The sequence below is a fragment of the Hemitrygon akajei genome, chromosome 31 (assembly GCF_048418815.1).
Source record: "Hemitrygon akajei chromosome 31, sHemAka1.3, whole genome shotgun sequence".
In the NCBI taxonomy this organism is placed as follows: domain Eukaryota; kingdom Metazoa; phylum Chordata; class Chondrichthyes; order Myliobatiformes; family Dasyatidae; genus Hemitrygon; species Hemitrygon akajei.
The window spans coordinates 32,023,429-32,048,376 of record NC_133154.1 but is presented as its reverse complement, the minus strand read 5'-3'; the positions used below and the strand labels follow the sequence as shown (position 1 = coordinate 32,048,376).

The 24,948-nt window shown below is 45.4% G+C and overlaps 1 protein-coding gene across 4 annotated transcripts in view; it reads left to right on the top strand.

Moving 5' to 3' along the window:
- The window catches only part of LOC140719126 (transmembrane protein 184B-like), a 96,274-nt gene that overhangs the window by 26,534 nt on the left and 44,792 nt on the right, over positions 1-24,948 (top strand). For 3 of the 4 annotated variants that reach the window (XM_073033517.1, XM_073033520.1, XM_073033518.1), the window contains exons 2-3: positions 5,474-5,689; positions 11,877-12,042. In XM_073033517.1, the coding sequence (XP_072889618.1) occupies positions 5,474-5,689; positions 11,877-12,042 (382 nt within the window). Of the gene's footprint in view, positions 1-2,508; positions 3,781-5,473; positions 5,690-11,876; positions 12,043-24,948 lie in introns of those variants that run through there. The other variant, XM_073033519.1, reaches the window with a different exon arrangement.

The window sequence follows — 24,948 nt, the reverse complement described above, 5'->3', positions numbered from 1 at the left end:
TTCTCCACCTTTATTTTGATGGAATCGTTTTATGGTTAAGCATGGTTGGAGGTGATCCACCTCGTGCCAAACGATCTGCTCCAGGGATTCGGATCTGAGGATTCAATTTGGTTCGGAATGCTGTTGCCATGACTCGCTTCTGTTCTTTGCACGATTTGTGTTTTTTTTTCTTTCTCTGTGCATTGGGGGTTGGTCTTTAAATCCGGATTCCTGCTTTGTGGCTGCCTGTGAGCAAACAAATCTCAGGGTTGTATAATTTGTACATTCTTTGATAACTTTCTTTGGATCTTTGAAATGGGAGTAGGGTTGAGCCACTGTTTCTGTGAACTTGGCCTAGGTTCCACTTTCCTCACTATTGAAGGGAACAGAATTTTGAAAGGCCTAGATAGAGTAGATGTGGAGAACCAGAAGTCACAGCCTCAGAATAGATGGCTGTCCTTTTAGAACAGAGATGAAAAGGAATTTCTTTTGTCAGAAGGTGTTTAATCTGTGGAATTCGTTGCTAAAGACGGCCATGGATGCCAAGACTTTGGGTATATTTAAAACAGGGGTTGATAGCTTTTTGATTAGTAAGGGCATCAAAGGTTATAGGGAGAAGACAGGAGAATGGGGTTGACGGGGATAATAAATCAGCCATGATGGAATGGTGGAGCAGACTTCATAGGCCAAATGGCTTAATTCTGCTCCTATATTGTATGGTCTCAGGATAATTCGGGCATCTGGTAACTGCTATTCACTGATTCCATCTGGACTGGTAATGGGTCTCGGCCTGAAGCATCAACTGTTTATTCCTCTTCATAGATGCTGCCTGACTTGCTGAGTTCTTCCAGCTTTTTCTGTGTTGCTTTTAAATGCCTCTTTGGTAGTTGCCTCCATTACCATCCTGAGAGTACATTTCAGACACCCACCACCTTGCCTTTCATTTAAAAAAAAACTTGTCCTGTAAAAACCCCTGTTAAATGCCCCCTCACTTTAGATATTTGTCCTCCTAACACTCCCTTGAAATCATTCTTGTGCAGGATTAACAGCTGACTATCTCATCGTGTCTCTTGCTGTTGTTGCATCGTTGTGGATCTCGAAACCATTGGTAATGACGAGTTTGACATTGGCAATTCATATAATGCCAAGTAGTGATGTGCTTTCTGAAGTGAGGTTGCCATTTCACAGAGAGGAGGTCTGCTGGACAGTAAGCTGAATGTGATTGTCAGTCATACCGCTCTAAAGCATGTAAGCTGGCCCTTCTGCCCATCTAGCCCATGCCAGCCTGGTCTTGAGCTTAGTCCCGTCTACCCGCATCTGGTTCAGAGCCCTATATATTCCTTCCATCTATGTACCTATCCCCATTTCTCTCAGATGTTACAATAGAGCCTGTGTCTGCCACTTCTGCTGGCAGCTCATCTCACGCTGTCCCCACCCTCTGAATGGAGAAGTTTCCTCTCAAATACCCCTTCAGTATATCATTTTCCACCTTAAACCAATGACCTCTAGTTGTAGTCTCACCCTGCCAGAGAGGGGCGAAGTGTACATGCATTACACTATTTACGTTAAGAAGTTCTTGGATGTGATATGAAGGATATCTACAGTATTAGGACAACATCCTGGCCACTTGTTTTCTGACCTCCCAGGAGCACAGACTAAACTTTATCTCTCCTGAATGCAGTCCTCCCTCACTGCCTCACTAGAGCGTGTGCTTTTGGATGTTTGTGCGCAGATTCATGGAATAGATTTGCAGCCGCAGCCTCTTCTGACTCTGAGTCCTGAGGGTGATCTCATGTTATCATCACCAGGAGAGGTTTCAAAGGTACATGTCAGAGAAACAATATACATCCTGAAATGCTTTTTCTTCACAACCATCCAGGAAAACAGAGGAGTGCCCCAAAGAATGAATGACAGTTACATGTTAGAACCCCAAAGTCTCCCCCCCCCCCCCCCCCCGCTCCTCTCCCTTCTGTACGTAAGCGGCAGCAAGCAACAATCCTCCCTCCCCCCACCGGCAAAAAAAAAAGCATCGGCACCCACCACTGAGCACCCGAGCGTGCAGCAAAGACACAGACTTGCAGTACCCCAGAGACTATGCGTTCACCCGGTATTCGACATGCCTAATAAGGGAGAAAGAGATGACTCCGCTTCACAGCGAGACGGGAGACATAAGAAACAACTTGCTGGTTTACAGTGTTATAAGTCTGTTACGTTGCTTTTTCCGAGCTCTGTGCCCAAAGATCCCAGGTCTCCGGGCACACAGCCAAACATCTTCCAGCTCCCACGACACACTGGTCCGGGACACTGACCTTCGATCCGCCCGTCTCCAGAGCTCTGAGATCCCCCAGGCCTCCGAAGGCCACCCTTGGCACGTCGGATAACGACCAGTCGTGACACCCGAGAGTGGTTCCCACAAAGAACTGAAGTCAGCGTGTAACTCCAGGTCAGGATCTTCAAAAGAATCCCGAAAGGGAAAAATAGAGATATTAAAGATGGAAATAGAGCTGTTCCCAAAGATGCAAGCAAAGGAGTCACCTGCTTAGTGCCTCTATAATTGCACATATTGTCGATTTGAAGTCACCAACAGCTAGCCTTGCTGAGTATGTCTCGGTAGGTTAAGGAGCCAGAAGTTTGTGGGCTTCTGATCAAACTTGGAATGTGAAGGTTTGCAGAAACTTTTTCAATTTCTCCTTCCTGAGAGGCAGTGAAGACTAGCTGGATTGCCCTCATTGGCAACTGTGGGAGATGAGGAACTGCTGCATACTTGTTCTTGTGGAAACATGACTCCAGGACAGCATCACATGGACAATCAATCTTCAGGCCACGCCAATCAGAGACTTAGGCAAATAGTATTTTGTGACTGTGTTGTGTGACTATATGTACTGTGTTATGCATCTTGGCACCAAAGGAACAATGTTTTATTTATCCGTATACCTTTGTATGTTTGAATGATAATTAAACTTGAATTGGGGCTACTTAACTATACTGTGCCTCACTGTGTCCACATGCTCTCCTCCTCCAACTCTTGCCTCCGTGTTGGGAACATCAGAACTCTGACGGGCTCTAGTGCTGTGAAATCCCAAGTCGGAATAGTCATAGACGAGTGCAGCACAGAAACAGGCCCTTTGGCCCATCTAGTCCATGCAGAACTATTTAAACTGTCTAGTTCCATTGACCTGCACCCAGACAATGGCTGTCCGTACCTCTGCCGTCCATGTACCTGCCAATCTCCTCTTAAACGTTGAAATCAAACTCGCATGCACCATTTGGGTTGGCAGCCTATTCCACACTCTCACCACCCTGAATGAAGAAGTTTCCCCACGCGCTCCCCTTAAACCTTTCACCTTTCACCCCCACACCCATGACCTCTAGTTGTACTTCCACCTAAGCTCAGTGGGGAAAAAGCCTGCTTGCATTTATCCTTTTTATACCCCTCATAAGTTTGTATTACATCTGTCAAATCTCCCCTCTGCAGGGAGAAAAGCTCTAACCTCGGGCACCGCCCCTCACCGCAACTGGAGTACCGAAGTGTTTGACTGACAAACTGCAGTCCTCCTGAAGCATAGCAGCTTGTATTAGCGCGGACAGCTCTGTTTTTGAGAGCAGGCAGCTTCTCCCTGGTGACATTGCCAATGTTTTCCTCTCAACTGGCACCTCTTAACGGCCAAGTCATCTGTTTTTGTCACATTGCTGTTGTGCGTGAGGGGTTGTCATCAGCTGCAAATCATGAACATGAGATCCTGCTAACACTGGAAACCAAAATGCTGGAGGAACTGAGCAAGTCTGGAGAGGAATAAACAGGTGATGTTTTGTGCAGAGACCTTTCAGGTGGTCGTACTGACCCCCTCGATGTCTGGATCTTTGCCCTCCTCTTAGACTCTCTGTGCGAGTGTTGTCGGCGTGCAGGAGAATTCTGGCATAGATTGGAGGAACTACTCAGTTGAGTACTTTTGCTTTGTCTCCAGCAAAAGACAGGATCTGGCGGTGGCTACCCATTTCAGCTCAACTTCCCATTCCCGTTCCTGTTCCGATCTGTCTGCCCATGGTTTCCTGTACTGTCATAATGAGGCCACTGTCTGGTTGGAGGAGCAACACCTTGTATTCCGTCTGGGTTACCACCAACCTGATGGTGTGAACATCGATTTCTCTAACTTGTAATTTCATCCTCCTTTTACCCCTCCCCACACTTCGATTTTCCCGTTCCCCATTCTGGTTCCCCCTGACCCATTCTCATCTCCTCATCTGCCCATCACTTCCCTCTGGTTCCTCACCCCCTTTCCTTGCTCCCATGGCCTGTTCTTCTCTCCTATTAGATTCCTCCTTCAGCCCTTCACCTGTTGCACCTGTCACCTCCCAGCCTCTCACTTTATTCCTCCCTCCCTCCCTGACCCACCCACCTTCCCTCTCAGCTGGCAGCTCGTACTCATTCCCCTCCCTTCACTCCCACCACCTTCACTTTCTGACTTTTCCCTCTTTCCAGTCCCGAAAAGGTTCCTGGCTTGAAATGCTGACTGTTTATGCCTTTCTATAGCTGCTGCCCGACCTGCTGAAGTCCTCCAGCATTTTGTGTGATTGTCATGAGCTGCATTTCTTGCAAAACAGCACTGAAAGAACTTGGGGACATCCCAAAGTGGGAGGGACTACCTCCTGAGTGCTGTGTTGTTTCGAGGAACAGCTTATCTTCAGAATCTTTTTGTGTCGTGTGTTACGTCAGCGTGTTCTTCGCTTTTGCTGATTACCTTCCTTTAGCTCCTTTAATTTTGGTTCTTCTCCCCCGTCTCCCTTTCTGGTCTTGCTCGCACCAGCCCTGCCCTCTGCACCTGCACGCTGTGCCCCTTTCTCATGAAAGGAAGAAGTCAGGAGAACTCACTAGTCTTCATCGAGGGCTCACTAGTGGAAAGGGCAAGAAGCTTCAAGTTCCTGGGCGCCAACATCTCTGAATATTTTTCTTGGGGCCCAACGTGTTGATGCAATCATGACAGAGGCAGCCCAGCGGTTATATTTCATTAGGAGTTTGAGGAGATTTGGTATGTCGCCAAAGACCCCAGGAAATTTCTACAGATGTACGGTGGGGAGCATTCTGACTGGCTGCATCACTGTCTGGTATGGAGGCTTCAATGCACAGATTGACAAAAACCCCAGTGGGTTGTAGACTCAGCTAATTCCATCACGGACACTAGCCTCTCCACCATCTTCAAAAGGTGGTGCCTCAAGATGATCGCATGCATCATTGAGGAGCCCCATCACCCAGGACATGCCCTCTTCTCATTATTACTGTCAAGAAGGGCACACTGAAATGTTTTAGAAACAGTTTATTCACCTCTGATTTCTGAATGGCCCATGAATACTACCTCACTAATTTACAATCTTTTTGCTATTTATTTTTTGTTTTTATTATTGTAACTTATAGTTTTTTGTACTGCACTGTACTGCTGCCGCAAAACAACAAATTGCTGGACGCTTGTCAGTGATAATAACTCTGATTCTCTGTCAGATGAACAGCAGGCCGCTTGACAACAACAACGAGACCTTCTCCGCGGCCATGGTGGCTCCCAAGCTCAGCTCTGCCACCACCGTGGCCAGCCCCAGCGTCTCGTGGATGCCCGACACCCCCACACCATTGGAGCAGCCGATTTTCCTGATGACTACGGCAGCCCAGGGCGTCTCTGGGTTCTTCGTGTGGACAGCGCTGCTTATAACCTGCCAGCAGGTGAGAGTGTGAGGATGTCCGAGTGTTCGTAGTCACGGAACGTTACAGCCATTTGGCCCATTTTGTCTGTGCTAGCCTAGTCCCATTTAACTGCATGCTGTTTTTACAGTTGAATCATTATACAGTGCACTGAACAGTAAAACAATAACAATGCAGAATAGAGTGTAAAAGCTAATGGAAAAAGTGCAGGTAAACAAGTCCAAGATCATAATGAGGTGGATTGTGAGGCCGTGGGTCTATCTTACTGTACAAGAAATCCATTCAAGACTCTTATAACAAGCAGTGGGATGGAAACTGGTGGTTTGTGCTTTCAGGCCCAATCTCGTCTTTTCCCCAGTGGATGAAGGAAGAAGAGAATATCTGAGATGGTAGAGGCCCTTGGTGGGAGATGGCCACTTTACTGAGGTAACGTGAAGTTCAGAGACAGTGGGAAGAAATTGGAATTAGTTTATTATTATTTTCACAGGTACTGAGATACAGTGGGGAAAACTTGTATTGCATACTGTTTCTACAGATCAGATTATTACACAGCGCATTGAGGTAGAACAAGGTAAAACGGTAACAATGCAGAATAAGGTGTAAAAGTTACTGAAGAAGTGCAGGAAAATGAAAAGAGAAGATCATAATGAGGTTGATCATGAGGCCAAGAGTCTATCTTATCCCAAGAATCTTTTCAAGGGTCTAAATGGTTTTGTTGGGTTTTGCCTTTTCAGTAAGACCTGATGTGATCAATGTTTTCACCTTCTCACCCAAATTTTAATTGATTAATTGAAGTGATGGCATCCCGTGCTGACAGTGATATCCCCCCCCCCCCACCCCCCAGCCCCTGCACAAGTTCCACACCCGCAGTCCAGGACAACGGCAAACTCTGGTGGGCAGCTCCTGTGTGTGATATCAGCCTGCTGAGCTTCTGTTCGCGCCTCGGTTCAGCAAAGTGAGAGAAAGCATTTCTCAGTCGTAGGAAGTGGCTTTAGCAGCCATTCAAGTCTGGGTAAAGAAGCTCCCCCCTCCCCTCAGCCATCTGTTCCTTGCTGACTTCATCACTGACAGCAAACACCTTTCAAAGATTCCTCTGTCAATTAGTAGAGTGTTTGGAACATGGAACGTATACTCATTGGCCACTTTATTAGGCACAGGCATGGAGTTCAGAGATACTCTTGTGCACACCACTGTTGTGTGGTTATTTGTGTTTCTCTCACCTTCCTGTCAGTTTGAACCAGTCTGGCCGTTCTCATCTGACCTCTCTCATGAACAAGGCGTTTTTGCCCACAGAACTGCCGCCCACTGGATGTTTTGCTTTTTGCAGCATTCTCTGTAAACTCTAGAGACCGCAGTGTATGAAAATCCCAGGAGATCAGCAGTTCCTGAGATACTCAAACCACCCCGTCTGGCACCAGCAATCATTCACAGTCAAAGTCACTTGGATCACATTTCTTCCCCAGTCTGAACAACAATTGAACATCTTGACCGTGCCTGCTTGCTTTTCTGCATTGAGTTGCTGCCGTATGATGGGCTGATTCGATACTTGCATTAACGAGCAGGAGCAGCGATGTATCTAATGAAGTGGCCACTGAGTGTGGATCAGTAGAGCACAGGAACAGAACCTTCAGCTCACAATACCTGCACTGACCACAACACAAATTGCTGTGTAGAGATTTGATCTGTGCGACGACCGCGGCACTATCTCAGTTCATCCCCGACACCCCCCCCCCCCCCCCCCCACCTTCTCATTCTGGCTTCTGCACACTCTCTCTCCAGTCCCGATGAAGGGTCTCAGCCAGAAACGTTGACTCTTTATTCCGTTCCAAATGTTGCCTGACCCGCTGAGTTCCTCCAGCATTTTGTGTGTGCTGCCCGTGGTCTGTGTGTCTCCATTCCCTACCTGTGCAAATGTTCGGTAGGATGTTCCTCCTTCCTCCAAATGTTTTATGCTGCTGCTAAGAGTTCACTGAATATTCCTCATCACAATTTTCGGATCTGCTTCCACCCTCTTCCCTGGCAGCACGTTCCAGGCGCCCATCATTGTAGTGTAGCAGTTGGCATAATGCTTCCGTGTCAGTGATCGGAGGACTGGAGTTCAATTTCCTCTGCTGTCTGTAAGGCGTGTGCACGTTCATCCCATGACCTAGTGGGTTTCCTCTGTTCCGATGTATTTAAAAATTAGTTGTATTTCTCACAGGTACAACATTTACATTCATTTCAAGAGGGCCAGAATATAAAAGCAAAGATGTAGTGCTGAGGCTTTGGTCAGACCACATTTGCAGTCTTGTGAACAGATTTTGGGCCCCCTATCTTTAAGAAAGGATGTGCTGAATTTGAAGAGTGTTCAGAAGGGGTTTGTGAGAATAATCCTGTGAATGAAAGGGTTAACATATGAGGAGCACTTGATGGCTCTGTGCCTGTACTTGATTGAGGTTAGTAGAATGGGGGAAGGCGATCTCATTGAAACCTGTCGAATATTCAAAGCCTAGACAGAGTGGATGTGGGTGGGGGGGGGGGGGGGAATGTTTCTTATAGTGTGGGGAGTCTAGGACCAGAGAGCACAGCCTCAAAATAGAGGGATGTCCCACTCAGAGCAGAGCTGAGGAGGAATTTCTTTTACCAGAGTATAGCTAATCTGTGGAATTCATTGCCACAGATGGCTGTGGAAGCCAAGACGATTAAATATACTTAAAGTGAAGATTAATTGATTCTTGATTTGTAAGGGAGTCAAAGATTACAAGGGGAAGGCAGAAGAATGGGGTTGAGTGGGATAGTCAGCTGTGATAGCATGGTGATGGGCCAAATGGCCTGTCTGCTCCTATCTCTTGTGATTCACACTCTCCCAACCCGACTAGCTAATGTCGGCAGCCATTGTGATGGAGTGCCATTGAAGTTGCCCCTAGAAACTGGTTGCTGGGCAACAGCATTCACACCAGCAAGACGTGCACAGTTTTTGTAGTGCTGTCTCCTGGCCAAGCCCGTGTTCCGGGCAGCCAAGTAGATGCCTTGTTCCTTATTGAGGAGGCTGGATGTGGTCAGGGACGGGCTCTGTTGTGGTAGTCACCCTGTCTAAAACTGGCTCCCTGGGTAACAGAGTCGTATCTGCCAATCTTCTGTTTGACGTTTGTTTCCATTGGACAGACAAACCTGATTCACTAGTGCCCTGCAAACAGAAATCGAGCAAGAATAGGCCACTCAGATTCGGCTGTATCACATGTACAATGAAACGTGCGGACAGCCAACATATTCGAGGGTGTACTGTGGGGCAGCCCGCAAGTGTGGCCACAAATTCCAGCGCCTGCAATGTTCGCAGAGCACAGCATGTGACAAAACAAGCCCCTTTCCTGCCATCTGCCATGCCACACACAAAAGTTCGCACACAGACCGCTCACTCCAAAACAGGCCTTCTTCACCTTCGGTCTCCAACCCATACGCTCGCTCAGCCCTTTGGCCTTGACTCCCGCCTGGTACCTGGGCCTCTGTCAGGACCCCACCTCCCCCAACTGGCCCCTCAGAAATTTGAGAAAGAGGTCCCTGCCATTGAGAAAGAGTTTAAAAATTAAGGATTTTTCATAGTGCGATAATTGTATGTTATGCAATGAACCTAATTTGAATAGAGAGCTTAAGTAAAGGAACCATTAGGGGACCAGTGAACGTACTATTATAGAATTCACTCTCTGCAGTTTGAGAGGGAGAAGCTAAATTTGGGTGCTTCAGTAAAACAGTGGAGTAAAGGAAATAAGAGGTATGAGGGGGGAGCTGGCCCAAATTTGATTGGAAGGAAACACTAGCAGGGATGATTGCAGCACAACAATGGCCAGAGTTTCTGGGAGCAATTTGGAAGCCGTAATATAATTTGGGAGCCAGGGAAGTAGTAGTATTCTAAAGGCAGAGATAATGCAACCATGGCTTACGAGAGAAGTCAAAACCAGCATAAAAGCCAAAGAATGGGGCATATCATAAAGCAAAAATCAGTGGGAAGTTAGAGGATTGGGAAGCTTTTAAAAATCAACAGAAGGCAACTAAAAAGTCATATTAAGATGGAATACAAAGGTAAACAATCCAATAATATTAGAGGATACCAAAACATTCTTTAGATATGTAGTGTAAGAGTGGTGAGTGTATATCAAACCACTGGAAAATGATGCTGGAGAGGTAGCAATGGGGTACAAGGAATTAGTGGAATAAGTATTTTGCATCAGTCTTCACTGTGGAAGGAAATCGCAAAGTGCTGGAAGCTTGAGTGTGTTTGGGGTAGAAGTTATTGAAGTTGCTATTTCTAGGGAAAGGTTCTTGTGGGGAAATGGAAAGGTCTGACGGTAGTTAAGTCATTTGGACCAGGTGGTCCACACTACAGAGTTCTGAAAGGAGTGGCTGAAGAGATTGGGGAGGCATTAGTAATGATCTTTTAGGAATCACTGGAATATGGAATGGTTCTGGAAGACTGGAAGATTACAAATGTCACTCCACTCTACAAGAAGGGAGAGAGGCAGAAGAAAGGAAATTAGAGGCCAGTTAGTCTGACCTCAGTGGTTGGGAAGATGTTGGAGTCGATTATTAAGGATGAGGTTTCAGGGTACTTGGAGGCACATGATAAAATATGCTGTTGCCAGCATGGTTTCCTTGAGGAAAATCTTGCCTGAATTCTTTGAAGAAGTAACAAGCAGGATAGACAAAGAAGAAGTGGTGAATATTGTGTATTTGGATTTTCAGCAGGCTTTTGACAGGGTGCCACAAATGAGGCAGCTGAACAAGTTAAGATCACATGTGTTACATGAAAGATGCATAGGTGGAGCACTGGCTAATACACGGGAGGCAAAGAGTGCAAATATAGGGAGCCTTTTCTGGTTGGCTGTCGGTGACCAGTGGTCTTCCAGTGTTGGGATCGCTTCTTTTTATGTTATGTGTCAATTATTTGGATTACAGAGTTGATGGCTTTGTGGCCAAGTTTGCAGATGATGTGAAGATAGCTAGAGGGGCAGGTAGTGTTGAGGAAGCAGAGATGCTACAGAAGGACAGTCAGATTAGGAGACTAGGCAAAGAAGTGACAGATGGAATAGTGTGTTGGGAAGTGTATGGCCATGCACTTTGGTAGAAGAAATGAAAGGTAGACTATTTTCTAGATGGTGAGAAAATTAAGCAACCCGAGGCACAAAGTGACTTGGGAGTCCTTCATGCATGATTCCCTAAAGGTTAATTTCCAGGTTGAGTCAGTGGTGAGGAAAGCAAATGCGATGTTAACATTTATTTTGAGAGGACTAGAATATAAAAGCAAGGATGTAATGTTGAGCCTTGATAAGGCTCTGGTGAGGCCTCTCTTGGAGTATTGTGAGCAGTTTTGGGCCCCTTATCTAAGGAAGGCGTGTGCTGACATTGGAGAGGGATCAAAGGAGGTCCATGAAAATGATTCAAGGTTTGAAAGACTTACCATGTGAGGAGTGTTTGCCCCTGGGGCCTGTACTCATTGGAAGTCATTAGAATGAGAAGGGAATTTCATTGAAACCTTTCAAAAGTTGAAAGTCTGAGGTAAAGTAGCTGTGGAGAGGGTGTGCAGAGCCTCAGGATAGAGGGACATCGATTCAGAACAGAGGTGAGGAGGAATTTCTTTATCCAGAGATTGGCAAATCTGTGGAATTCATTGCCACAGATGCATATGAAGGGCAGATCATTGGGTGTACTTAAGGTGGAGGTTGTTCAGTTCTTGATTTGTCAGGGCTTGAAAGGATACACGGAGAAGTCAGGAGTTTAAGGCTGAGAAGGATACCATGATGGAACGGCAGAGCAGAACCATTGGGCCAAATGGCTTCCTATATTTTATGGTCTAGGGCAGTCACTTTACAGTGCTAGCTGCAAGATCGGAGTTTGATTCCAGCTGCTCTCTGTAAGGAGTTTGTACGTTCTCCCTGTAACTGTGTGGGTTTCCTCCAGGTGCTCTGGTTTCCTCCCACAGTCCAAAGATGTACGATTACGGTTTGTGAGTTGTGGGCATGCTAGGTTGGTGATACTTGCCGGCTGCCCAGCACAATCCTCGCTGATTCGTATTGACGCAAAGGGCACATTTTACTGTATGTTTCAACATGACAATTAAAGCTAATCTGATCTGGCCGTGAAGAAACAAAAAGGCTGTAAGCCAGTCCCGTCCACTTGAGGCTCTCCTCTCGCTCTCCCATCCCTCGCACTGACAGCCGTCTGTCTTCTCTTGCAGATTTACATGCACCTTCGGTGTTACAGCGTGCCAAATGAGCAGCGCCACATCGTGAGAATCCTCTTCATCGTTCCCATCTACGCCTTCGACTCCTGGCTCAGCCTCCTGTTCTTCACCAACGACCAGTACTATGTCTACTTCAACACTGTCCGAGACTGCTACGAGGGTAGGTCACTGCGAGATTCACCCCTGCTACCTTGGTGCTCGGGGTGAGCTGAACCCCCGGACTTGCAGCCCAAGAGTCCTGAGTTCAAATCTCACACGGCAGCTGCAAAATCCAGTAGGCTGCTCCAGACAAGACTATATGGCAGAGAAATCAGCATGGGATATAGGCCCTTTGGCCCACTGGTCCATGCTGAGCACGGTCCCTACCCATCTAGCCCCAATTTCTTGCATTCTTTATCATTTTTTTTCCCTGAAAGATGTGCCCAGCTTACCAACTCTAACTTGTGTGTCTTTGGAATGTGGGAGGAAACTGGAGCGCCAGAGGAAACCCACACGATCGCAGGGAGAATGTACAAAGTCCTTCCAGGCAACGGCTGGATTTGAACCCTAGTGCAGCGATTGCACTGACCGCTTTGCTACCATGCTGCCCTGATTGCCACCAACCTTAAAAAAAAAGATTAAAGAGAGGCCTTATTTGTCACATCAACATCGAAACGTTGTGAAATGTTGTTTGTGTCAAGTTAGCAAGGGTTGTGCTGGGCAGTCCGCAAGTATGGCTGTACTTCCGTTGCCAACATAGCACGTCCGCAGCTCTCAAACCCGTCTTTGCGATGTGGGAGGAAACCAGAGCACCCAGAGGAAACCCACACAGTCACGGAGAGAATGTACAAAGTCCTCGGAGGCAGCGGAGGGAGTTGAACCACGATCGGTGCTAAACACTACATTACCTATTTGCCGCCGATCTTAATTATTAAAGGCTAGCTTTATTTGTCACGTACACCAGAACATCGGCAACGAGAGTTGAAACCCGATTTTTAATCTTTGTGCCATCAGCAAACCTACTAACCCATCATTCTGCGTTTTTCTTTTATTAATGATAAAAGTCTTGAGAGTTTTCTACCCTGAAGTGAGTCAGGTAAACGAGCTGGGCCATTTTGTTCCAATCCTTTGCAAGCAGTTCGGCTTGAAACACAGTGCTTGGGATTCTGGACTGGGTTATGAGGACGTGTACTCTGGTGTGCTGACAATGCTGCAGTGTTTGGAGAGTTGAACCCAGTTCCTCTGCCCGTTCAAATGGATGCTAAAACCTGTCACACAATGTTAATGTTTCCCGTGCCTCAACAGTCCTTCACCGTGCTCTCTCCGTTCAGAGTGAGACGAGGATCAGCTCATCGAGGCTGTTCTGTCACTGACAATTTTATTCACAAGCCTTTCAACACAGTTGACTTGCCTCCAGTCCCGAACAACCAGACTCAGTTACTTTCCCCAGGCAGCAGGGCTGATCAACACCTCCGCCCACTAACCCACCCCTCCACACCCCAACCACCCCAACTTCATCATTTCCTGTCAGTCACCTTATGTACAGACTCTCCTGTGCCTGGCGTCATTTTACGGGCATGCTGTCAGTCTATGTATTTAAGTTAACTGGTGTATATATATATTTATTGCGTGTTTTTGTGTTTTTATTAGTGTTCTTTATCTTGGTGCGATTTCATATGCTGTACCAGATCTGGAGTAACAATTATTTACTTCTTTACACTTGTATATTAGAATTGACATTAAACAATCTTGAATCTCTGAGCAACTCTGGGTGTAAAAGAGATGTTTGTATGGTAATTGCTGCTTGTCAGATATGACTAGTTGGGGTTAATGGACAGCCCTTCTGTCTATGCTTGTTGTGCGTTTGGCCTCACTGGGAGTCGTACTGCTGTGTGTGGGTCAGGACTTCCCTGTGTTGGTCAGGGACTGAACTGATCTCATGCGGGTGAGGGGGTTGTCTCTTATATTTGCCCCCACAAATACCCCTGGCAGTTCACTCTTGGCACCCACTACCCTATATTTAAAATAGTATTTGAAAAAAAAACTGCCCTACTCATCCCTCTCCCGCCTTAAATGTGAGATGTGAGGGGATAATTCAACAGAGCTGTCCAGTAAATATTAGACCCCCCCCCCCCATGATGGGAGGTAGACACCCCTTTATGCCTCTCAAATTTCCAAGCTTTCAGGTTTCCCCTCAGCCTGTGCTACTCCAGAGAAAATGTCTGACCTGTCCTTGTCTGAGGCAATATCCTGGTAACCTGTCCTCCTCTCAGTAGTCTCCACATCCTCATAAAGGGGCGACCAGCACTGAATGCGATACTCCAGATGTGGCATAACCAGTGTTTTATAAAGCTTCAGTGCAACCTCCTGACTCTTGAACTCAATGCCACGACTAATGTAGGCAAGCATTGCCATCTGTGACCTTCGCTACCCTACTGAATTGTGTCCTGGCTACTCTTACTCATCGTCAGAAAGTTTCGGAGGGTTAGCCGGTCACAGTTCATTGCGGGACCCTGTATTGTGTTGGTACATGGGCGACGTCCGATAGCACTGGGGAAGAAACTGTTCTCGAGTCTGGCCATTCTGTATCTTTTAGGAGAAGAAAGAAGAGGGTATGGCTGGGCTGCCAGACGTCCTTGACGATACTGTTGGCTTTCCTGAAGCAACGCACTGTGAGGAAGTGCTGAGCCTGGGATGGACTGGGCAGTGTTTACCGCGCCCTGTAGGTTCTGTCATTCCGGAGCAGTTGCTGTCCCGGGCTGAGAACAAAGCTGTAGCTCCTTGTCCAGACAGTTGCATTGGAATCTGTTAATTATTGGCACATGTATTGAGATACATTGAAAAGCTTGTCTTGCATACTGTTCATACAAATCAGATAATTATACAGTGAATTGAGAAAGAACAAGGTAAAACAATAACAACGCAGAATAAAGTGTAGAAACTACAGAAACAACTGCAGATAGACAAAGTGCGAGGTCATAGCAAGGTAGACTGTGAGGTTAACTGAGCTCTTATTGTACAGGAGGTCCATTTAAGGGTCTGGTAACAGCGGGGTAGAAGGTGTCTTTGAGCCTGGTGGGACGTGCTTTCAGGCTTTTGTATCTTCTGCCCGACGGCAGAGTGGAGGGGAGAATGTCTGGCATGAGTAGGGGCTTTGATTTCGCTGACAGTGAAGAGTATAGACAAAGACAGTGCGAAGAAATTGGAATTGGTTTATTATTTGTCACGTACCGAGATGCAGTGAACAAAGCTTGCCTTGCAACTGGCTTTTTATTTCCTCCCTGTTGGGGAGGAGAAGAGGGAGAGCAACACAGTTCTTGTGCGTGCGCGTGCGTGTGTGTGTCCCGCTCCCCCTCTGTCTAAACCTGTACACTGAGTCCTGGTCTCCCTTGCCATTGGATCAGGGCCTAGCTCTGAAGATGTCCATGTGGAATCTTCTGTGTTGCAGCTCTTTCACATTAAAGAAAAGAGCTCAGGCCGTCACCTCATGGAGTCGGGTCCCTACTGGCTAATCCCAGTGGCAGTAGACCAGGATGCCCTCTGTGTGGGAGCGTGGACACTCCATTGACATGTCTTGTTTGAGAGATAGCAGGAAGCTTAAAGGGCAAGGGCGTGGGTGTAGGCGAGGAATGGAGTGTCACCTTCGCAATGCACTTTACCCCCTATCTTGGGATTTTCCAGGGCAGAGGAGATTTTTGCATGGGGTGATGGTAGGAGAGTCTGTCAGAGTGCTGCTCCCAGAATATGGGATGGGTGAAGAGCCATTTCTTTGAAAGTTTGAGGAGATGTTTCTTGGAGAAAGTCAGCCATGATCTAATGAATGGTGGAACACGCTTAAGAGGCAAAGTGGCCTAAATCGTACTTTGATTCTGTAGTTCCTGTCTCATTCTTCAGGTATTCCTTCAACCACCCAGCACTGTGTCAGTATAGTAGCAACAGTATGTATGGCCATGTTAAAGATAACAATCATCAGATATAGGAGCAGAATTAGCCTGTTTGGCACATGGAGTCTACTCTGCTGTTTCATCACGACTGATCCATTTTCCTTCTCAGCCCCAATCTCCTGCCTTCTCCCCATATCCCTTTATGCCCTGACAATCAAGAATCTCTCACCTGCTGCTTTAAATATACCCAGTGCCTTGGCCTCCACAGCCACCTGTGGTAACGAATTCCACAGATTCGCCGCTCAAGATTAACGTTGTGTGTCTGTTGAAAGATACAGTGAAATGCATCATTTGTGTCAATGACCAACAAGTCCAAGGATGTGCTGGGGACACCAACATAGCATTGCCACAACTTACTAAGCCTAACCCATGTGTCTTTGGAATGTGGGAGGAAACTGGAGCACGTGGGGGGAAACCCATGAGGAGAATGTATAGACTCCTTGTGGACAGCAGTGGAGCTGACCGAACGTGCTGTTTAAGTGCTCTGCTAACCGATGAGCTATCACGTCACCCACATTGTGCCCTAATGGGCTTTTATTAGTCATAGAGCACAACAGCACAAAAACAGGTCCTTCGGCCCATCTAGTCTGTGCCGAACTACTAGTCTGCCTAATTCAATCACCCTGCACCTAGGCCATTGCTCTCCCATTTACTTACCCGAAGTATTGAAATCAAACCTATAGCTACCACTTCCACTGGCAACTCATCCCATACTCTCACGACCCTCTGAGTGAAGCATTCCCTCATGTTCCTCTTAAACACCTTTCACCCTTGACCTATAACCTCTAGTTCTAGTCTCACCCTGCCTCAGTGGAAAAATTATTCCTGCATTACTTTATCTATACCCCCCTTTGTATAGATAGATCTACAGAGGTATTTACACCTAGGAACTTGAAACTGCTTACCCTTTCCAGTGCTAATCCCTTGATGAGGACTGGTGTGTATTTCCTCGACTTCCCCTAACTGAAGTCCCACAATCAATTCCTCTTTTCTTACTGACTTTGAGTGCGAGGTTGTTCTGAGCACCAGTCTACCTTCTGATCTGTCTCACTCTTGTACGCCTCTTCGTCACCACCTGAAATTCTGCCAAGTTCTGCAGTGGGCTAAGCACGCAGACTTGAGGTGTGCCTATGTTGATTGCCAGTGAGGAGGAAATGTTATTTCTGAACAGCACAGAATGTGGTCTGCTGGTGAGGAAGTCAAAGATCCAGTTGCAGAGGGAGTTAACAGAGGCCCAGGTTTGGAGCTTGTTGATTAGAACTGAGGGCATGATTGTGCTGAATGCTGAGCTATAGTCAGTAAACAGCAGCCTGATGTAGGTATTGCTGTTGTCCAGGTGATCCAAGGCTGAGTGAAGAGCCAGTGAGATTGTATCTGCTGTAGACCTATTGTAGTGATGGGTGTTTTGCAGTGGATACAGATCCTTTGGTAGTTGATTCTAACCAGAACCAACCTCAAACACTTCATCACAGTAGATGTGAATGCCACTGGGCGATAGTCATTGAGGCAGCTCACCCTTATCGGGCACTGGTATGATTGTTACCCTTTTGAAGCAGGTGGGAACCCATAACTGCAGCCGTGAGAGTGAAGATTTTCCTTGAAGACTCCCGCCAGTTGGTTGGCACAGGTTTTTGGAACCCTGCCAGGTGCACCATCAGGGCCTGAGGCCTTGCGAGAGTTCACCATTTTTTTTTAAAGCTGTTCTGGCAGATTATAAGGTCACCAGATGCTGCAGGGATTCACACAGATGTTGTTTTATTCCCCCTTTCAAAGTGTGTGTAAAAGATTCACCTGGGAGTGAAGCATCACAACAATTCATGTTACGTTTTGCTTTGCAGGAAGTAATGGCCTGCAAAATCTGCTAGAGCTGATGTGCATCGTATTTTGTCTCTGACTTCATTTGGAAATACTTTATTCTTAAAATAGCCTTCCGTGTGTCATACCTACACTACTTGTACAGTTCAGGATTACTGGTTTTCAATGCCACGATACAGCCCTTGGCAAACTAGCCATCTCCAAGTTCATCCACGGCATTGAATTTGGCATGTTCTTGAAGGCGCACGCTCATCCACACAGGTTTTTTTTGTAATTTATTTTTTTATTGAAGTTCATCATCAAACAAACATTTCCATAGGTACATGAATACTATTGATAACCCATGGGTGAAATTGACTCTTAAAATATGGAAAGCTACTATAAAAGAATATAATCTAGAGGGAGATATTGCAATTCTTAAATTGTGTGCATATGACTCGGATTTTACACCAAATAAATTGGATGCTAGATTTAAGGACTGGACAGCTGAAGGAATAACAGTTCTTTGCAACATAATGAAAGAAGGAACACTGTTCAGTTTTGAAATGCTTAAAGAGAAACACTTATTAGAAAAACAAGATTTTTATCGGTATTTACAGATGCGACAATATGTTAATAAGATGCTTAAAAATGTAACCAAGGCAAATACATGCTTGATAGAGCTCTTTAGAAAAGCATATAATTCAGATAATGGTAGTAGAATCATTTCAAGCATGTATAAGGGGTTGTCAAATCTTAAAACACATTCGACTTCATACATTAAAACAAAATGAGAGAAGGAAGGAGGGATAATTATATCTGAGGAAGAATGGACAACAATATGGAGATATCAATGGAAGTGTACCAGTTCACAGAAATGGAGGGAGTTTGGATGGAAAAACTTGAAAAGATATTTTATTACACCCTCTCAGAAATCCCATTATGATAATAACCTCCCTGTTTGCTGGAGAAATTGTGGAAATCAAAATGCAAATCGTTATCATATGTTTTGGGACTGCCCTGTTATCAAAAACTATTGGAGGGGGATACACATTGCCCTACAAGACATCTTTAAATGTGAAATACCCTTGGAGAGTAAGACCATATATTTTGGATATATACCTCAAGAATGGTTGAAAAGAGATAAATATTTAATGAATATACTGTTGGTGGCTGGTAAAAAGACTCTTACTAGGAAATAGATAGATAGATAGATACTTTATTCATCCCCATGGGGAAATTCAACTTTTTTTCCAATGTCCCATACACTTGTTGTAGCAAAACTAATTACATACAATACTTAACTCAGTAAAAAAATATGATATGCATCTAAATCACTATCTCAAAAAGCATTAATAATAGCTTTTAAAAAGGTTATCACAGGAGAGCCCAACTTTAAATACATGGATGGAAATTACAATGGACATTTACAAAATGGAGAAGATAACAGCATCTGTTAATCATAAGCTGGAACAATTTGATGACTGTGGCACACTCATTCAGACTTTAGGAATGAATATTTGAGTATTGTCCAGTCCACCGACTGAAAGCAGTCCTGTAAGTGATCCACCACTTGCCTTGGTCATCTTTGCCCTTGTCACTGGTGCTTTGGTCTTTAGTCTCTGTCTGTGAGCTGAGAGTATAGCCGGGTGGTTGGACTTTCCCAGGTATGGCCTGGGATGGCACAGTAATTGTTCTTGACGGTGGTACAACGGTGGTCAAGTGTGTTGGCTCCTCTGGCTCCAAAGGTGATATGTTAGTGGTAATTGTTCGGACACTTCAAGCTGGCCTGGTTGAAATCTGCAATGATAGGGAAGGCATTAGGGTGTGCAGTTTTGCACCTGCTTTTACAGTGCTCATCTCCTCTAGTGCCGGTCTACATTGGCTTTGGGTGGAATTGGAGCATACACTGCTACCAGGATGATGGCGGAAAACTCCTTCGGCAGATAAAATGGATGATATTTCACCACTTGATGTTCTAGGTCAGCTGAGCAGGACCGAGGCAGAGCTGCCATGTTTGTGCACACGATGAGTTAATCAAAGCAGACTCCATCTCTTCTGCCTTTAAAGACTGAGCTGTCCTGTCTTTGTGGAGACTGGTAAGGCTGCGCACAAAATGGCAGGTGTGAGCCATGTTTCCGTAAAGCAAAGTACACAGCAGTCTTTGATGTCCCTCTGGTACAACAACCTTGCTCTGAGGTTTCCAGAGGCTATACATTCACCAGCAGGATAGTCAGGAGTGGATGTCTAAAGTGTACCAGTAGACCATCTTGGCTTGGCATCTTGGCACTTCTACTTTCTTAAAGGAGAACCGCACTAGCGACTTGAGTCTGCCGTCGTGGTGTACATCAACTTTGAGTATCAATAGATTTTTTTAAAAAGAAGTCTTAAAAGAACGTTCCTTACTGCAAATCCCATGTCTGTGACTGAATTTCAGCTGTCGTAATCCTGAATGGGAATATTTGATGTTTCCCATTAGAGATGCACGCGAACAGACGCCTCTATCGATGCCATTTTGTCCCATGCCTTCATCAGTCTCTACCATTTCCCCAGCACTGTGTTCCAGGCACTTAACATTCTGTTTTTCAACCTCTGACATCTCTGCTAAACTTTCCTCCACTCGCTTTGAACGGGTAATTAAATCTGACTGCTGCTGTCCAGGGAGGGATTGAAGAGGTGATGGTGTGTTGTAAACCCCTTGGTTTTGTTTAATCTCTTGTCACTGTTGATTTAGGATGGATTTGTTCTTGTCTGAACTGGAGTTCAGCCTACGACCATACGCCTTTAATTAAAAGCTGGATCTAATTTATGCAGGCATTTGTACGCTGGTTTTCAACGGACTTGACGAGGCTATCTGTATAGGTGTCACAAGACCAGCAGTGCCTTTTGTTAGCCACACAGACCAGTTTAGAGACAGCAGATGACATCTCCTGTGCCAGTAGCCATGTTTGTTTTAACTTGGGGCCTACAGGGAGGGTTAGATGTTTGCTCAAAGGCTGTTGCTTAGCAATGTGTTTTGATGAATCTTTCTAAGGGACTTGAGTGACATAACATCTGCTCTGGTTGCCTAGGTGATGGTATGGGATGTGTAGGCCTGGTGGGAGTTACTCAGGCCTATTGCTGATTCTAGGATGAATTGTGGAGCTATTTAAATTTTTAAAAATTGTTTTCAGTCTCAAGAGCATTTGGGATTTCAAACAATGTTTTTTATAGAACATGCAATCTCTAATGAGGCTTGATCTTCAATTAATACTGCTGTAGTTTGTGAGAAAGCCTCTTTATTAGATACTTGGAGTTTTTAGTTGTTTCCAAGGAGAGCATTTGCCATCTCTGGATTGATTACAATTAAAACTGCACTTCAAGTTCACTTCATCCCGTGCTCCCTGCTTTCACAAACCCTCATTTCCTGTCAAAAGATCCAGATTACTTCTGAGAGACTTGACTTTGTAGCCAGATCCAGGAGCTCATAGAGCACTATAGCAAAGAAATAAGCCCTTCAGCCCAACTAGACCATGCTGAACTGTTATTCTGCCTAGTTGCACTGAACCATATCTGGACTATTTCCTTCCATGTACTCATCCAGACTTTCTTAAATATTGAAATCAAACTCGCTTACACCACTTCAATGGGCAGCTAGTTCAACGAGATTCCAGGATGGGACGTTGCCTTCCAGGTGCGGGGATGGGCAGGAAGGAGCAAATGAGTTACTTGAGTATAAGAAATGTAAGAGGACTCTTAACAAGGAAATCAGAAGGTCTAAAAGAAGGCATGAGGTTGCCCTAGCAGACAAGGTGAAGGAGAATCATAAGGGCTTCTACAGAAGTATTAAGACAAAATCGGTCCTCTGGAAGATCAGAATGGTAATCTATACGTGGAGTCGTAAGAGAGGGGAGAGGTTTTAGATGGACTTTTTGCATCTGTATTTACTCGCGTCTGTAGAAGTGAGGCAAAGCAACAGTGAGGTCATGGACCCTGTATAGATTACACGGGAGGAGGTGTTTGCTGTCTTGAGGAAAAAGAGGGTGGATAAATCCCTAGGTGTGGGAGGCTAGTGCAGAAATTGCAAGGGCTTAGCAGAAATATTTAAAATGTTCTTAGGCACGGGTGAGGTGCCAGTGGACTGGAAGTTAGCTAGTGCTGTTCCACTGTTTAAGAAAGGCTCTAAGAATAAGCCAGGAAATTACAGGCCAGTGAGCCTGACATCAGTATTGGGAAAGTTATTGGAAGGTATTCTAAGGGACCAGATATACAAGTATTTGGCTAGACATGGACTGATTAGGGATAGTCAGCACAATGTTTTTTGCACATTAGGTCATGTCTAACCAATCTTTTGGTTTTTTGAGGAAGTTACCAGGAAAATTGATGGAGTCAAGTCAGTGGATATTGCCTACATGGACCAGCAAGGCATTTGGCAAGGTCCCGCATGGGAGGTTGGTCAAGAAGGTTCAGTTACTTTGGCAATCAAGATGAGGTAATAAACTGGATTACACATTGGCTTTGTGGAAGAAGCCAGAGAGTGGTAGTAGAGGGTTGCCTCTCTGACTGGGGGCCTGTAACTAGTGATGTGCTGCAGGGATCAGTGCTGGGTCCATTGTTATTTGTCATCTATATCAATGGATCTGGATGATAATGTGGTAAACTGAATCAGCAAATTTGTGGGTGACGCCAAGCTTGCTGGTGTAGTGGATAGCGAGGATGACTATGAAAGCTTGCAGTGGGATCTGAGCCAGCTGGGAAAATGGCCGATGGCGTTTAATGCAGACAATTGTGCGGTGTTGCACTTTGGTAGGACCATCTCTCAGAGTAGGCCTTGAACAGTGAGGGATCTGGGAATACAGGTCCATATTTTCTTCAAAGTAGCATCACAGGTAGATGAGGTCGTAAAGAAAGCACATTGGCCTTCATAAATCAATATACTGAGTACAGGAGTTATATTGAAATTGTGTAAGATGTTGGTGAGGTCTAATTGGGAATAGTATGTACAGTCTTGGTCAACTACCTACAGGAGAGATGCCAATAAGATTTAAAGAGTGCAAAGGAAATTTACAAGGATGTTGCTGGGACTGGAGGAGCTGAGTTATAGGGAAAGGTTGAATAGGTTAGGACATTTGCCTTGGAGCATAGGAGAATGAGGGGAGATTTGATAGAGGTATAGAAAATTGAGGGGTGTAGATAGGGTAAATGCAAGTAGACTTGTTCCACTAAGGTTGGGTGAGACTTGAACTAGAGGTTGTGGGTTGACATTTAACAGAAATTTGGATATATGTGGAAGGCTGTGTCCAGGTGCTGGTCAATGGGACTAGGCGAAGTTATAGTCCTGCATGGACTGAAGGGCCTGTTTCTGTGCTGTAATGTTCAATGACTTCACCCTCTGAGTGTGTAAGTTTCCCCCTCATGCTCCCCCTAAATATTTCACTTTTCATTCTTAACCCATGACCTCTAGTTCAGGTTTCACTCAACTGCAGTAGAAAAAGTCTGTTTGCTTTGTGGTGTGTGTCTGTGCAAATACAAAAAAAATTATAATAACTAAGTAATAAATATCAAGTACACGAGTTCTTAAAAGTGAGTCCATAGGTTGTGGAATCAGTTCAGTGATGAGGTGAGTGAAACTATCCCCTTTGGAATGAGAGCCTGATGGTTCTTGTATTATCCCTGAACCTGGTGATGTGGGACTGGAGGCTCCTGTACCTCCTTCTGAATGGCAGCGGTGAGAAGAGAGCACACAATACTCCAAAGAAGACCTCACCAACATCTTGTACAACTGCAATGTAACATCCCCAACGCCTGTACTCAATACTTCGACTCATGGAGCCCAACGTGCCAAAAGCACGTCTATCACCCATCGACGTGTGATGCCACTTCCAAGGAATTGTGGATCTGTATTTGCAGATCCTTCAGTGACCTACTGTTCATTTGTGGACCTATTAGATCTCCCAGGTAGTAACGGGTATGTAACATCCCCAACGCCTGTACTCAATACTTCGACTCATGGAGCCCAACGTGCCAAAAGCACGTCTACCACCCATCGACGTGTGATGCCACTTCCAAGGAATTGTGGATCTGTATTTGCAGATCCTTCAGTGACCTACTGTTCATTTGTGGACCTATTAGATCTCCCAGGTAGTAACGGGTAGTGTGTTTTAGCTGAAGGATCAGGGTTAGATGCCAGAGGAACACTCTACTCTCAGATTCCTGTCCCACCAATCCCAGCCCTCTCCATGTTTATACTGGCCATCTTGCCTCTGTGTACTCAGGCCTGATGTAGTGTTTTGACCCAAAACATTGATGGCTCCTTTTAGCCCCCCCCCCCCCCATTTCTTCCACAGATGCTGCATGCCTGTTGAGTTTCCCCAGGAGGCTGATAGTTCCTCCGGATGCCAGCAACTGCAGTCTGTCTCTCCACTCTGGCTTGTAAGATGTTCCGGGTCCCTCGGGACAACATTTGGGCGATGTGACCTACTCAATGTCATCTGGCTGGGCACTGGAAACGAAATTGGGAAGGAGCAGTGGAGGGTATAGATCTGCCATGAGTTAATCGGATAGAGGGTCTGGTTAGAATGTCCTTTTCCTATCCTTTTGGCCCATCTCCATGTGTGTGTGTTTTAGCTACCTTTTGACCACAGTTGGTTTGGGATGACCAAATCGGCTCCTTGGCCAAAATCTTCTGCTGGTGATTGGTTTCCAACTCAAGAACCTATTCAATCACAAGTGGCAAGTCCAAGTTTGGGTTAGTCAAGATATATCAGGCAGTTATAAGGGAAATATATAAAATCATGAAGTCTGTAGATAAGATGAAAAGCCCTAGTCTTTTCCCCAGCATTGCAGAAGGTAAACTAAATGACAGTGTTTTAAGGCGAGAGGGTACAGATTTAAACAGGACCTAAGGAAAAGTGTTTTCACACACAGTTGTGTGTGTATATGCAGTGAGCTGCCAGGTGAAGTGGTAGACAATTTCAATGTTTAAAAGATTTTTATAAACATTGATAAGAAAGGTTTGAAGGAGATGGGCCAAATGCAGGCAATTGGGACAAGCTTGGATGGGCATCTTGGTCAGTGTGGACAGGTTGGACTGAAAGCCTGTTTCTCTAACTTGAGTTTTTAAAGTTACTACTACACCGCAGGTTTTGGGAATCTCAAAATTGAACACTAGAAAGTGATTGATTAAATATATTTAAATCAACACGATTAAATCAAATGAAATTGCTTGAAACTTGATCTCCTCTGCATTCAGTGTAATGGCATTCACTGATGTGACCAGGATAAGGCTTAGGATCTTTGGAAGCTTGTTTTTCCTGGTTAAACCCCCCCATTCCCCCCCCCCCCCCAATGAGGTCCAAAGCAAACTATTA